Genomic DNA, 15,945 nt, shown 5'->3' with positions numbered 1-15,945 from the left:
TCTTTAAATCCCTGGGCCCTTTAAATTGAGATTTAAAGGGCCCGGGGCTCCAGCTGCCCATGGTAGCTGTAGCTACCCCATGATAGTGGTAGCTGCGGCAGTGGCTGGGAGTGCCGGGGTTCGGGCGGCAATTTAAAGGGCCTGGGGCTCTGGCTGCTGCCACCACAGTGGAGCCTGGCCCCTTTAAATCGCTGCCCAAGAGCAGCATAGAAAAACCCTTTGGTACCAGGGACAACAAAACGTCCATCTGCGGAGTGCTCTGCACCTTCCCAACTATCAGTACTGACAACATACCACACACACTCCTCTGCGGTACCAAGTGAGCTCTAGTACCCTGGAGACCTGTGGCTCTTAAGACAATTAACATACCATCTCTAAAAGAGTGGCACTGACAAAACTTTCTGTACCGGGTGCAACAAAAAACTCATCTAGGGAGTGCTCTGCACCTTCTTAACCATCGGTACCGACAAAGTACCGTGGACACTCCTCCATGGTACCGAGTGAGCCCAGGGTTCTGCATGGTCTCTGGTACCCTGGAGACCTGATGGTTGGGGAAGAAATGCAATCCCCATTACTTGGTACCAGGCTCCCGGTACCAAGCACATCCCGGCACCCGGAATCGCTCTTGGCACCAGGCCGTGTACCGCCACTACTCCAGTCAGCACCACCCTTACCCAGTGTTGAGTCTGACAGTGGCCAGGAGGAGGTAATTTCCCTGCCCTCTCATCACAATACAAGAGTCCTCCCCAATTTCATTGAGCCAACCCACAAATCCTAGTATGGGCCCCCTGGGGTAAGCCTACCACCCATGCCTGCCCTCCTTCCTCCATGGCCGTATTGCAATCCTTGGGCAAAGTACACACACACACACATATCACGGCCGTCCAGCGTCTCTCAGAGAGAGTCCACCAGATGGTGTCCTACAGCCTGGCTGTCCAGAGCCCCTGAGGGAGAGGAGAAGGAAGCTTTTTCAGAACAGGAAGAAGGACTCAAAGAGGAAGCTACCCCTCCAGCACACTTATCCTCATCTCCACCAGATGAAGCTGTACCGCCTCCCTCCTGCCCATCACTAGGTGATGATTTTAAGAACTTTCTGGATCTTACCAAGAGGGTGACAGGTGAGCTGCAAATTCCCCTACAGGAGGTGGCAGATACACATCACAAGTTGGTGGATATTCTGCACACCTCCTCCTCATCCAGAATTGCCCTCCCAATTAATGAGGTGATTCTAGATCCTACCAAAGTCATCTGGCAGACACCAGCCTTCATCGCACCAACCAGCAACAGAGCCAAAAATAAAAATACTACATCCCTCCCAAAGAGATAGACTTTGTTTCAACATCCGCAACCCAACTCCATCACAGTGGATGTGGTTAATGCACAAAGCAAGCAACATAATGCCAAGTCGACCCCAAACGATCCGACTTGACAAGATGGTGTATTTGTCGGCGACATTACGTTTAGAGTCACAAATTACCAAACTGTCATGGCCAAATACAATTTTATTAATTATGGGAAACTCAGTGCATTTCTAGAACATTTACTGGAGACACAAAAGGAACAGTTTCAGACCATTCTTAGAGAGGATCAGTTAACAGCCAGACTGGTGCTAGAGACAGCACTGAATGTAGCTGATACATCTGCCCACCATGACAGTGGTACTGTGGAGGGCTTCTTGACTACACCTTTCTGGATTGCCCAAAAAACTGCAGAAGACTTCCAGTTTGAAGGGCAAACTCTTCACAAAGATGACAGATTCTTCTCTCCGCATCCTGAAGGGTTCCCGGACCACATTATGCTCCCTAGGAATCTACACTGCAGGACAGAAAAGAAGATGTACCTCTCAGACACAGCACAGGTCACAATCTCCTCAATACCCACCAGCTCAGTGCTGTTACAAGCCACAGTGTAAAAGGACCAGGGCTCAAAAGTGGGCAAACCCCAGTCTGCAACCTCTCAAACCACGTCTTCTAAGCACTTTTGATGGGTTGGTTGAGGGCCTGAACAATTATACCTTGCAACATCAGCTGCCACCTACACACCTGTCACGTCCCCTTCAGAAGTCACCTGGCCCTACTTCACAGCAGTTGGGAAAATATCACCTCTGACTGATGTGTCCTGGAGATAATTTTGAAGAGTTACACCATTCAATTAATGTCTCTCCCCCATTCCAACCCTCCTTCCCCGTCCCCCTTCAGGGACCCTTCTTATGAGAACCTACTTCATCAGGAAACATATAATTTGTTATGCTTAGGGGCCATTGATTCAGTCCTGGTGCAACTCAGGAGCAAGGGGTTTTACTCTCATTATTTCCTGATCCCCAAGGCAAAGGGAGGTTGGAGGCCCATTCTAGATCTAAGGGCATTAAACAAATACAGGAAGGTGCAGACATTCAAGATGGTCACAGTCGCAGCCATTATTCCAACTCTAGAGCAAGTAGATTGATTTCCAGCCCTCGACCTACAAGATGTCTACTGCCATATCTCAATACAACGATCGTACAGGAGACTTCCTATGGTTTACCTTTGAGGCAGGACCATTATCAGTACAGACTGCTCCACCCAGGGTATTCTCCAAGCTACTCTTCATTGTAGCGGCACACTAACCTCGGTACAGTGACTGGAGTTTATCGGGGCCAAAATTCATGCAGTATAAGTGAGAGAGTATTGTTCCCGCTATGCAGACTCACCACCCTGGCATGGATGCCTCCCTAATAGGCTGGGGAGCTCACCTACACAACCACAAGGTTCAGGGCAAATGCCCTTCTACAGAAGTGACCTTCCATATCACTCTTTTGGAGCTAAGGGCTGTCAGGAACGCCTGTGCACACTTTCTGCCTCATCAAGAACACCCACACAAGTCATGATTGACTTAATATGACCTGTATGTTGTACATAAATCACCAAGAGGGTGTCAGATCTCCCTCCCTCTGCAAGCAAGCACTCAAACTTTGGAACTAGTGCATCCATCACAGTTTGCTCATCTCAGCTGTCTATTTACTAGGGATACAGAACATGACAGCTGACAGTCTCAGTCAAAATTTTTGTCATGAGCATGAGTGGGTACTGAACTCAGAGGTGCTTCAAGATATAATCGCCCTTTGGGGAAACCTGACTACGGATCTCTTCGCTACTTACCGGAACAAGAAATGTCCTCGTTACTGCTCCAGGGCCAGCCTGGGGAGACGCCCTCATCCTCGCATGGGACAGGGCTTTCTTGTATGCCTTTTCCCAGTTTCCTCTTCTATCAAAGGTCCTGTTGAAAATTCAACAAGACAAAGTGAGAGTTATTCTGATTGTCCCTCCTGGCCATGACAAGTCTGGCTCCCTTACCTGACACAGATGGCAATATGCCCTCCTGTTCCTCTTCTGCCCATTCCTCACCTGCTCTCTCAATATAATGGGCTGATCCTTCACCCCAACCTGCAGGTCCTCTGCCTTTCCTCCACAGAAAGATCCAAAAGCTCTGCAAAATCGGCTCAAAGACTATCCAAATGGGTCTCTGGTTGCATTAATCACAGTTATCAAGGGTGCCACCTGCTTCCATCCAGAGTCCATACGCACTCCATTAGGTCAGTTTCTACCTCGATCACATTCCTTAAAGATATCCCTATCTCAGTAACCTGTAGAGCAACAACTTGGGCCTCAGCCCATACTTTCGCAGAACATTATGCGATCTCTGAATATTTGGCCCCCGGCACCATCTTTGACTCCACAGTACTCTCTGTAGTAACAGACTCAACTCAGAAGTCCCAACCTCCAGTGGTGGGTACCGCTCAGGAGTCACCTACGGTGGAGCACCCATAGGGACACTAGTCAAAGAAGAAGAGGAAGTCACTCACCTTGTGCAGTAATGATGGTTCTTCAAGATATGTGTCCCCCTATGGATGCTTCACAACCTGCCCTCTGTGGAGTTCTCTGTAGGGCTCTGTGGTGGAGAAGGAAGTGAGGGGGTTCACTAGCACAATGCTAGATAGCCTCGAGGCAGACCACGAGGGAGGGAGAGCACATGCGTGGGCTCAACGGACACGGCTACCAAAAATCTCTGATTAGAGATACAGGGGCGCACATACAGCTACAGTGTGGCACCCATAGGGACACACATCTCAAAGAAGCATCGTTACTGCACAAGGTGAGTGAGTACCTCTTCTGGTTGCCACAAACTGGCTCAGCAGAGTGTAGCAATTACAGCAAACTACTGACTTCCACGGTGGTGGTGTGGGGGGCGAGTGCACGATGATCTCTGCTGCCTATGGGTTGGGGAGAACTTCTGCCATTTATGCTGTGCCCTCCCACATACCTACCACAACTGGCCTTCCCCTTCATCCTCCTTGAATGCACTCCCAATTGCCCTGCCACCCAGCCCTCTCACAATTCCACTACCTGCCTAATTTTGTTCAGTTGTCAAAAAGAAAAGAATGACAAAGATTGAAGGTCAATAGTGCTCCAAGAGGTTGGGAATAGCTGTACAAGCCTCAATCAGATCCACCTCCATAGTGAATTAAGTGGGTTAATGATCTGCTCTATGCAAGGCAGTTTCATGGTTCTAAGGTTACAAAATACGAGGCTTAAAACCATAAAATCCATGATTTTTTATAGAACACTGTATGCCTCTGAAAACTGGGCAATTGTATTATAGGCACAAAGTTTGTTTTGCTCAGACTCTGCACCAATTAAGGGGATTCTACTGAGCTATTTTCCACTGTAAAACTCCCTATATATTGAGGGTTTGTGAACATTTAGTTATTAGAACTGCAGAAAATTAAATTTGCAGCAGGGTCCCCCATAACTTAACTATAACCTTGCAATTGCTTCTGCTTCCACTAGACTTATGGATAGCACTTGATTGGGTGAATCATTTTCGGTTTTTCAGTTGTTTCAAACAGAACCCTTCCTCTCATCACTTTAGTGGTATGGTTTTTAGTTAAATACAGAATGTTCCTGATACAATTGCCACTTCAGGATTTATTTTCAACTAAAAATATTTAAATGTAGTATTTGGCATGACTGACGGTGTAACAGAGAGAAATCTGTGGAAAGACACCAAGATGCAGTGTAAAGGGGAGAAGCATTTCTTTCAGGCACGCAGGAGGCTGCAGCCTAACACAACGAATTCAACAGGCTTAACACTGTCCTTTTCTCTTCCTCAGCCCTTAAGTTTTGAGAGCAAGAAGAGCTACACTTTAAAAGTAGAGGGCACCAATCCCCACCTGGAAATGCGTTTCCTGAACCTGGGCCCCTTTCGAGACACCACGACTGTGCACATCAGCGTGGAGGATGTGGATGAGCCCCCAGTGTTTGAGTCTAGCTTCTATTTTGTGGAAGTGCCTGAGGATGTGGAGATCGGAACCACCATACAAATTATTTCTGCCAGTGACCCTGATGTGACCAACAACTCAATCAGGTTTTTCAGAGTGTTTTTTTAGCTTTTCTTGTTATCCAGAGATTTTCTACTGTATGTCTTAGGCCAGATGCTCAGCTGGTGTAAACTGAAACCTCCATAGCAGATCTGTCCCCATATTGTGTTGTAGGTAATCAGCTCTCTTCTCTCTTTTCCCTTCTGTTTCAAAACACATAGGTTGCATGTAACAATCTTTGTCAACAGTTCAGCTATACAAATACATTTGTAATAGATATAGTGCTAACAACATATGCACGGACCACTCAATTATATATTGTGATATTCAAGCTGCTTAGCTAGATATTCCCATAAGCAATAAAGGAAGGTAAACTACAGTCATGGGAGCTTCATGTCTACAATTCAGCCAGGAACCAAAAGAATGAGCTACATGATTATCTCTCTCATTTCCAGAGTGACAGCCAAGTCTTAGCAGAAAATTCCAGTGTTCTTTGAGGCCATCTCATGTATTCATTGTTGAAACTTACATAAAGTTGAAGGTTCATTGCATGTTCATAGACCAGCAGATAACACTTAAACGTTTCTCTGATCTATGCAAGTGGTTGCTATATTGTTTCCCTCCCCCTGTGCAAGTTCAGCTTCTCAGCTGCCTGGCTTCAGGATTTTTACAGAGGAGCACAGCAGGAACGCTAGATGCTGAGTTGTTACAATTGTTGAAGGGACAATGAAATCCTTATGTGTGGCTTTATGGGCTTCACACAGGGAGGAAACCTGACAGACACAAAGCCTGTTCTGCTTAGTGCACCATTTTCCCCCTAGAAGTGCTCTAAGATGTATTCTTTCCTTTTCCCTACATCATGTCAAACGTTTCTAACTCCTATCTAGGTTATGAGACTATCCTTCATTCTGCTCTGTACTTCTCATCTTAGTCTTTTCCTTCACTATCAAACTACGTCATTCTGCTCTCTCTGCCTCAGGGTCTTACATTCTGACATCATCCACACTCTGCAGCTTTGCAGTGAAAGCAAGTTTGTGTGCACGTGTGAAAAAAAAAATCTGTAGACACAAAAGGTAGATATTTGTTCATATTTTTACTGTAGTTTTTGAGTTTTTTTCCAGACTTTTCAGCTAACTCAGTTGAGAACAAACTTTTTAAGGGGCGGTGGGGAATACAAACAGCAAGGCGAGAACAACTATTTAAATTCAGGAGCAATTAAAAATATGCCCCAGTATTTACATACACACATTTTCTTACATGCAGCCTCTCTTTCTTCCTGCATTGTAAATACACAGACAGAAACAAAATATGAGTGACTGGTTTGGGAAAATAAAGATGTAGAGATCAACTATTGCTCCTCCACTGGCTTGCACCTCATTTGGCCAGTTACATCTATGTCTAATGAGAGCAAAATCAGAATGGTAGTGTTTTACACCGTCTTTTCACTCACTTTCTACTGGTGTAAATGACTGCACGAGGTGCAAGGTTGGGGAGAATCTGGCCCTCGTAGTGCAAAAATTTTAAAAAAGAGGAGGAAAACACACTCAGTGCCTCAAAAATAATTCCACTATGGTTGTAATCCAAAAAAATATATATTTTTAATTAAAATTTTTTTTCAAATTTGAAAATAAGTTTAAAGAGCCAGAACATGTTTCAGAAGGGCTCACTAAACACATGGGAACACTCAAATCCTCTTATTCCCAGCTTCTGGCATCTGGACTCCCACACTGAGAGACTCCGATTGCTGGAAATATGGCTTGAATACTGCTGAGTGACTAAGGAGAATTATTTAAACAGTGCAATAGAAGTGAGCGTGGAAGACTAGTTATTAACAGGAGATAGTGTCTGGAGAAATCAGTACAAAGCCCCCACCTGTGCTTTGTGACATCACTGATTGATACTGAACCACTAATCAGAAGGCTATATTCACTTTCAGATACTAGCTGGCCTTAAACTGTCATAGCAAAAGTCTTTTTATAGACCCCATACAAGAATGATTATTATAGAAAAATACAGCAACCCTCATGCAGATTTCTGTAATAAATCTAATACCTCAAAAATCTCTATTTAAAATAGAAAAAATACCCTTTCCCCACCTTCTCTCACTTTTTCTGGGGGGGGGAAATTGCTGTTTCTTTCCCAAGTGCAGAGCTTTACAGTGTTCTGTATTGCCAGTGCTATACAACATGATGCTGTCTCAAAATCAGTCTTGCACGCTTGTTCCGCAGATTGTAAAGCAGAACAGAATTCAGAATAATGGTCCCAATTCTGCTTCTGTTGATGTCAGTGGATAAACTCGTATTCAGTTCTAGGAGAGCACTGTGGATTGCGCCAACAGTGGTGGAAATGGGTCTGAACTATAATCTAAACAATAGTGCTTGGATTGGTGCCTGGTGATAGCTTTTGAGGGAGTGCCTACATTAGATAGATAGCTGTAATAGATTAAACGGTATACATTACAGTTACACATTATACATTACACATCAGCAACCTCCCAAAGACAGAAAGAAAGGGGGGGGGGGGAGAACAGTCTACTCTAGTCTTTAATTTAGTGTGAAAATTAAAGGTATTTTTCATCTACAGAAAAGCATGATAATATTGCAGAGAAAGTGGTCTGTGCTTCCAAGTCCAAATGTTCTTTTCCACAACATAAAATGAATCTGTGGACTTCATTACTGCAGAATATCATTGATGCAAATAGGTGTCAAAAAAGGATTACACATTATGGGCTCATTGAAGACTCTCAGAATCAGAATGATATTGAGGATGCAGAAGAACTGCCCCCACAGCAGTAGCTGGATGCACTTTTGCACCCTACATTCCCATTGCCATCTGAGAGTTTTGGATGTGCAGAGAAATAGCAAAATTTCCACCTCTAGTAAATACATGACAGACATCAGAAGGATTGTCCCTGGGTTTCATGAAGGGTGATAATTGTGGATCAGATGTCTGAATTTAAAAAGAAAAAAATTATGCCAAAATGGATAGTGTCAGACAACTCTGTTCAAAACTGAGAGACACATTCCAGTGCTTGTTTCTAACGTCCAAACTAACATGGTTACTATACTGGTATAGTCAAAGTAGTTAAATGTGTCCAAGCAACAGGAGATTGATAGTAATATAAAAGTGCTTATACCAGCATATCTTATTCCTATACAGGAAAGGGAATAACTATACCAGTACAAGGTACCTTTATCCTGGTATAATTGCATCCCCAGTAGGGGTTGTACTAGTATAACTATCTCAGTAACAGACTCCCACCCAATTAGTTAGGCTGTACAACTTTCAACATAGTCTGTGGTGAACTGTGCATTACACTCCCCACCCGCCAGCTTCAAACTATTAGAGTTCCCTGTGAAGAGATGCCAATACTGAACCACTTGTCAGTTAGTGAAGGCTCCAGTCCTTACCTGCTGAAGACAATGGGAACAGGAGTAGGTTCTAGATGAATGCAGTTATGTTCCATATGGTAGTTGGTGAGGTTCCTTAGTGGCTCAAAACTGGGTGACTGGGCAACAAAATGGGAGATTAAATTCAATGTTGATAAATGCGAACATAATCCCAACTATACATATAGAATGATGGGGTCTAAATTAGCTGTTACCACTCAAGAAAGAGATCTTGGAGTCATTGTGGATAGTTTTCTGAAAACATCCCCTCAGTGTGCAGCGGCAGTCAGAAAAGCTAACCAAATGTTATGAAACATTAGGAAAAGGATAGATAAGACAAAAAATATCATATTGCCTCTATATAAATCCATGGTAAGACAACATCTTGAATATTGTATGCAGATGTGGTCACCCCATCTCAAAAAAGATACATTTGAATTTGAAAAGGAACGGAAAAGGGCAAACAAAATGATTCGGGGGTCTGGAACGGCTGCTGTTTGAGGAGAGATTAATAAGACTGGGACTTGTCAGCTTGGAAAAGAGACACCTAAGGGAATATATGAGAGAGGTCTATAAAATCATGACTGGTGTGGAGAAAGTAAATAAGTGTTATTTACTCCTTCTCATAATACAAGAACTAGGAGTCACCAAATGAAATTAATAGGCAGCAGGTTTAAAACAAATAAAAGGCAGTATTTCTTCACACAATGCACAGTCAACCTGTGCAACTCTTTGCCAGAGGATGTTGTGAAGACCAAGACTATAACAGGGCTCCAAAAAGAACTAGATAAATTTATGGAGGATAAATTCATCAATGGCTATTAGCTGGGATGGGGAGGGATGGTGTCCCTGCCCTCTGTTTGCCAAAAGCTGGGAGTGGGTGACAGGGGCTGGATCACTTGATGATTACCTTGTCTTTTCATTCCCTCTGAAGCACTTGGTATTGACCACTATTGGAAAACAGGCTACTGGGCTAGATGGACCATTGGTCTGACTCAGTATGGCCGTTCTTATGGATGTAGCACCAATGTTTCCACAAGAGTTGCATAATATTTTTAATATGTACTTTTGCAGATATTCAATTGATAGAAGCAGTGATCCGGGGAGGTTCTTTTACGTCGACATTGCAACAGGAGCTCTGATGACTGCAAGACCTCTTGACCGGGAAGACCTTTCTTGGCACAATATCACTGTGCTGGCTGTGGAGCTGAGTAAGTAGATGGAGACTGTAGATAAATTAGAGATACAACAGGAACAGTGATAGACTGTTTTCAATTAAGCGATTCAGGTGTTTTTTTATTAATTGAATGGAAGTCACATCTGTTTGAATTGAACTTCTCACATTACAGAGTGAATATTGTATTTTAGTTTTTCCACTTTTTTTTTGGTAGAGGGATGAGACTGGGGGGCTTACAATTAAATGCAGAGTGTTGTTTTCTCAAATCATTAGTATTCAAGTGAATTATTGTAAAGCTCTTCTTGAAATATGATTCAGTGAGAGCCCTCCCTCCAGAACAACTAGTTAACAAAAACAGATGCTGCAGTGTGTATCAGAGTAGAAACCAAGGCTTCTAGGGAGGATTGGATGGCTCAGGGAATTGGAAATAGGATGAAAGCTTTTTCACTTCTGGGTCACTGGTTCAAATCCATCCTAGGTCAGTAGAGAGCAAATGTCATTACCGAATCATAGAATATCAGGGTTGGAAGGGACCTCAGGAGGTCATCTAGTCCAACCCCCTGCTCAAAGCAGGACCAATTTTTGCCCCAGATCCCTAAATGGCCCCCTCAAGGATTGAACTCACAACCCTGGGTTTAGCAGGCCAATGCTCAAACCACTGAGCTATCCCTCCCCCCACCTAGTAGGCCAGTGGCAAAGCCAGAATAGAACCCAGGTCACTGGAGTTCCAGTCCAGTGTTCTGTCCTCTAGGCCACATATGACCCGTACCATCTGCTTGCTGTTTATAGCCAAGTCATTTCACACAAGCTACTGAAGCTGTGTGAATTGCTTTTAACAACTCCAGAACAGTTGAAATTTGCTAGGATTCCCTATTTAGTTACATACCAAAAACTCAGCCCAGATTCACCATTGTGAATGTCTAGATGCAAAGGAGGCACTGACAGTTTTAAAATGAATCTATGAAAAACTGCTTAGCTTGGGGTTTGGGGCACAAATGAACATGAAATTCAAAGCAGAGCTCCAGGCATCTGAGCTGAAACCTCTATGGTTCACAAGGTTTTGTTAATGATCTCAGTCCATTTTCTTGTGGACATCACAAAATCTGCCACCACTCAGCATTAACTGGTATCTTTGTGAGCAGTCTCTCATTTGTCCACCAACTGATTGGACTGATCTAGAAAGACCACATCTAGGGCTACATCAGATTTGAAACAGACTAGCTGGGCAGTTTGAATGTGTGTGCACTCCTGCTATTTAGGCAGTGCCTGCTTTGTGGCTGGAGTACTTCATACTCCAGGGCTCTTTAACCTGGCAACTTTTGCAATCAGTAACTTAACCTAGGAGCCAATTCTGCCACTCTTCTGTTGAGCAGAACCCGCAGACTGCTAAGTGAATTGGACCACCTGCCCCATAAGGTTCAGTTCACTGTGGTGGGGGAATCAGGTCCTTAAAAATTAAAGTTGAGATTTTCAAGATCACCTAAGAGATTTGTACACCAAATTCCCATTTATTTTAGGCAGCTTTGAAAATCTCAAACTAACTGTGCTATCAAAAGGCTTCAAAAGTAAATGTTACTTCTGCCAACTGCAGCAGTGAACACAGAGGGCTAGATTCACAAACGGACTTAGGTGCACAAATGCCAGTTTAGGGACTTAAATCCAAGAATCAGGTCATCTAGGATTCACAAATCTCCAGCTCAGCTGCCCTCAAATCCAGTAGGCACTTAAACTCACTCTGTGCCTAAAATTTTGCAGCAAAAGTTCACTAGGAGCCTACATTTCTGCCGTTGAGCATGTGCCCTGCCGCCCCTCACCAGGCGTCCAGCTGCCTAAATCCCAGAACAATGCATGAACCAGGAGAAGACAGACTTGCCCTCCACATTGGGCTCCAATAGATAAGCTTACAAAAACAGCCAGGGCGGTCGACAACTCCTAACTTTTAGCTGGTGGGTACTTATCTGGGATGTGGGAAAGCTGGTTCAAATCCCCCCACACATATGAAGAATCTGAACTGAGATCTTCCACCTCTCAGGTGCATGTCTTAGCCATGGCATTATGGGATATTCTGATGTGGTCCCTCAGTCTCCTGTTCAAACTGTGGATAAATTTTAAAAAAATCCATTACAGCAGGGATACTGGGTGTCTCACATTGCAGGGAGTGTTCTGACCACCAAGATACAGCATCATTCTTATGCTTTCTCCCTCTCTGCCTCTGGCCCCATGAATTTTGTTAAATTGTATACTCATCCTCAGTCTGCAAGTGAATGTTTTTGGAACGGTTGTACAAAATACATCTGGCCATCTCTGAGTTAGGTGAAAGGTGGTAGTGAGCGGGGTGGGGCGGAAATATACCATTCCTGCTTTAATAAAAGTGTCAAGGTTTTGCTTGTTGTTTTAAATTTACACAGCTCAAAGTTACAAGTGTAAAACTTTGCCTTGGATTAGTCCTCAATGAAGAAGAATTGCTTGTTTTATCTCAAAAAGATTGGAGGGACAGATCAAGAGGATCTTGACTTGCCACTGCACCACTACTCTAATGCAGCCAAAAATCCAATTTCATAAGTCCAGGGAGGCTCACTTAAGTTAAGCGCAAGGGTGACCTACCCCAGTAGTGGAGAGCTAATGTAAGGGCTTTTATAACACACCTCCCCTCCCTATATAGCAGCAGGAAGGAGTCATGACCTGATCTGACCCTACAGTGGCATGTAGCCGATCTACATCTGCTAGCAGCAAATGTCTCCAATGGCCAGTGATGGGACACTAGATGGGGATGGCTCTGAGTTACTGCAGAGAATTCTTTCCCAGGTGTCTGGCTCGTGGGTCTTTTCCACATGCTCAGGGTCTAACTAACCACAATATATGAGGTTGGGAAGGAATTTTCCCCCGGGTCAGATTGACAGAGATCTTGGGGGCTTTTCACCATCCTCTGCAGCATGGGGAATGGATCACTGGTGGGGTTAAGGTAGTGTAAATGGTGGACTCTCTGTAACTTGGAGTCTTTAAATCATGATTTGTGGACTTCAGTGACTCAGCCAAAGATTAGGGGTCTATTACAGGGGTGGGTGCATGAGGTTCTGTGGCCTGCAGTATGCAGGAGATCAGACTAGATGGTTAAGGTCAGATGGGACCATCACAAAGTCTATGAGTTTCTATTTTTAAAGGATAGTTTGGTATTATTCAGTCTATAAATTAGACATTCATATACCTCGGTGATGGATATAAAATATATATGGATAGATAAACTACATAATCAAATTATTCAATAGTATTAACTCAGTAGTACAGTCATGCTACATGCAATATGAATACCATACATAAAAAAGTACAAAAATTCCAGAGTGTATACTCTACAATATTTGAAAGTATGACATCATGCTATAGAGAGAGATAATATTTTAAATATATACACAAGGTAGCAGGGTTAAAGTTGAGAACTAAATCTCAACTTTTATGAACTTTTGAACATTTGATCACTCAGTCTTCATCTTGTTTTTTGAATGGTGTTTCATTTTGGTTATGTGGGATAACTGGGTGTGGGGGACCAAAAAACACCACAAGAAGAAAGAAACTAATGTATTTATCTTGTAGACACTGGGTTTGTAAGTTATTTGATCTGAAGATGTTTACCTTGATGAACTCATTTCTCCTTCCATTTGTGAGCAACTAAGCTGATAAATTATGTCCCACTTGCTTTCCACAAAAGATGTCATGAAAATTCCATCTTTTTCTCTTTGAAATTTGACTGCAAACTTTTATAGAATTTTTTACATTTTTCAACTAGTGCTATAGCTGATCAAAAAAAGGATGATTTTTGTATAAAATATTTGTCCAAAATGTCAAGTTGTTTTATAGCTGAAATTCTAAATTTTGAGAAAAATCAGAATTGCAGAATTTCAAAAAATTTTAATCAGCTCCTTGAGCCCATTGCCTTCTGAAACACGACTAATTGAATCACATCCTCCAACCCTAGCCTACCTTAATTCTTGGCATCGTCTCAAACTTTCCCAGAAATTTACCTGGTTCTGGAGGCCAGGTTTGAGAAAGCCGTAAACATTTGAGGAGTCGAGATGGTTAGACTGGAAGCTGGAACTCAATCTTGCCTATAGTATCTGCTATCTTCCCACACCAGTTACAATTCAAATAAATTTCATTCAGTGCAACAAGGCTAAAAAGGAGAGTTCCCTTGCCTTTTTGGTAGGGCAAGCAGCTACTTTTCCCTGTGATTATGAAGTCCCTGTAGTTATTTTGTTCTTTCTTCTTTTAGACAATCCCTCACAGGTTGGCAGTGTATCAGTCACAGTAAAAGTCCTGGATGTGAATGATAATGCTCCTCAGTTTTCCAGGTTCTATGAAGCTTTTGTGTGTGAAAATGCAAAAGCTGGGCAGGTGAGAAATCCTATATGTCTGTGAGAGATGAATGTTGTCACTTACATGCAGATACTGCATTGTATGGGCATAGCCAGCAACTAAGAAAGGGGAGGGGATGGGGCAAAGCAGATGTGCACTACAGGACATCAGATGTTTCATCAGAACTCTGTTCAGCAGAGTTCATCCATAGCACCTTCTGTTCATCCATAGCACCTTTCTCCTCCCCATTGATCAAAAAGTACTTTGTAAACTCTGATTTACTTCACTTCTGACATGAAGCCATCTTTAGAGAGGCAGGCAGCAGACAATCAGACAGCATGTTGCACAGCAGCAATGACAAGAGGAAATGTGAGACCACTGGGGCAAACTCAGCCTCTAATGAAGAGCATTATGAAGTCCTTAGTGCTCCTACATGACAGGCAGTGGCTTGGGTTGTGTTTTTTGTTTGTTCTTGGGGTTTTTTTTTGTTTTTTTAAATCCTGGCAGGAAGAACTCCACATGCACAGTAAGTTGCATAGAATTGAACCTATCCCTCTAGGAAGGATGACAGACTGAGTCAGCTCTCTAGGGGTTTGATCATGTAATTACAGGAAGTCTAGGTATTTCTAACATAGGATCCTAGGTTCCACTCATTGACACCCATGAAAATCAAGAATCACTCCACTGAAGCAAGCAGTGCCGACTTCACGATGGTGTCCCTCCTCTGTCTCAAATCAGACCTTTCATATATAAACTCATTCATTGGGGTGTCTATATTCCACAGGCAGACACACAAACTCAGCATTTAAGGTCTGATCTTACACTCATTGATGTCAGTGGGAATTTTGTCACTGAGCCCAGCGGTTGCTCAACCTGGCCCTTAGGCATTCAGTATCCATGGTACTACATTTGGGTGCTCAAATCAGAATTGGATGCCTAAATTTAAAAACTGGAATGCCCATCTCTTAGTAGGGGAGGAAAAAATAAACATTTCCTATTTTAGACCTGCCCTTAGCTTTCACTAAATCTACTTCAAGCCTAATTACCACTATAAAGTAGCCTGGAGCGAGTGGGCCGACTTCATGATATGACTCTCCTCAAGTCAATGGGTTTATACCAGAGATAACTTTGTACAAACTATGCACAAAGAAGCCCCAGCATGAGGCAAAGAAAAATCATCACTGGGTTTCCTAGGGGACAAACTTTTTAAGTAGTGCATGAGAATTTAGACAGGCAGCTGCCATTAGGAATAACTGGAGTCATGTGACTAAATTGCTTTGCACCACTCTGAAACATTCCTGGAATCAGTTTCAAAGTGCTGTTTAAGACTGCCCAGATCGATCATTTCCCGGTTAATCACTTAGAAAACAAACTTCAATGCTATGAATTCAAGTAGAAGTTTATTCTTTATATTAAAAACTAAGCAACAGGTTTGTCTTTGATTCTGTTACATGCTCAGGCTGAGCCAGGGGCGTATTCTGTTACTCCCCATTGAAATCAACAGGCTACATATGGAGTAAGGGTGGCAGAAATTGGCTCTGAATCAGCTTCTATTTTAGTTTCTTTCCAAACAGCCTATTATATTCACTGCTTAAGGCAATGCTTGTTTGTTTTCTTATTGTTGACTCCATAGGAAAAACCTAATTAATTAAAAAAAATTAAGGGAGCTTAGATTT

The 15,945-nt window shown here is 43.0% G+C and overlaps 1 protein-coding gene and 1 long non-coding RNA gene across 4 annotated transcripts in view; one reads left to right on the top strand and one right to left on the bottom strand.

The window, feature by feature from the left end:
* The window catches only part of CDH20 (cadherin 20), a 150,052-nt gene that overhangs the window by 120,077 nt on the left and 14,030 nt on the right, over window positions 1-15,945 (top strand). Inside the window, exons 7-9 of the mRNA XM_074944981.1 lie at window positions 5,150-5,403; window positions 9,820-9,956; window positions 14,187-14,308. Of these exons, the coding sequence (XP_074801082.1) occupies window positions 5,150-5,403; window positions 9,820-9,956; window positions 14,187-14,308 (513 nt within the window). The remainder of the gene's footprint in view (window positions 1-5,149; window positions 5,404-9,819; window positions 9,957-14,186; window positions 14,309-15,945) is intronic.
* Window positions 1,491-15,945, bottom strand: part of LOC141982688 (uncharacterized) — a 103,343-nt gene continuing 88,888 nt past the window's right edge. For 2 of the 3 annotated variants that reach the window (XR_012638176.1, XR_012638175.1), the window contains exons 2-5: window positions 9,656-9,971; window positions 8,767-8,864; window positions 3,138-3,255; window positions 1,491-1,815 (exon numbers count right to left, since the gene is read on the bottom strand). This is a non-coding gene — a long non-coding RNA (uncharacterized LOC141982688). Of the gene's footprint in view, window positions 1,816-3,137; window positions 3,256-8,766; window positions 8,865-9,655; window positions 10,416-15,945 lie in introns of those variants that run through there. The other variant, XR_012638174.1, reaches the window with a different exon arrangement.

The sequence above is a fragment of the Natator depressus genome, chromosome 2 (assembly GCF_965152275.1).
Source record: "Natator depressus isolate rNatDep1 chromosome 2, rNatDep2.hap1, whole genome shotgun sequence".
Taxonomy (NCBI): domain Eukaryota; kingdom Metazoa; phylum Chordata; order Testudines; family Cheloniidae; genus Natator; species Natator depressus.
The sequence above is the reverse complement of the archived record's forward strand: the minus strand, read 5'-3'. Positions and strand labels throughout refer to the sequence as shown.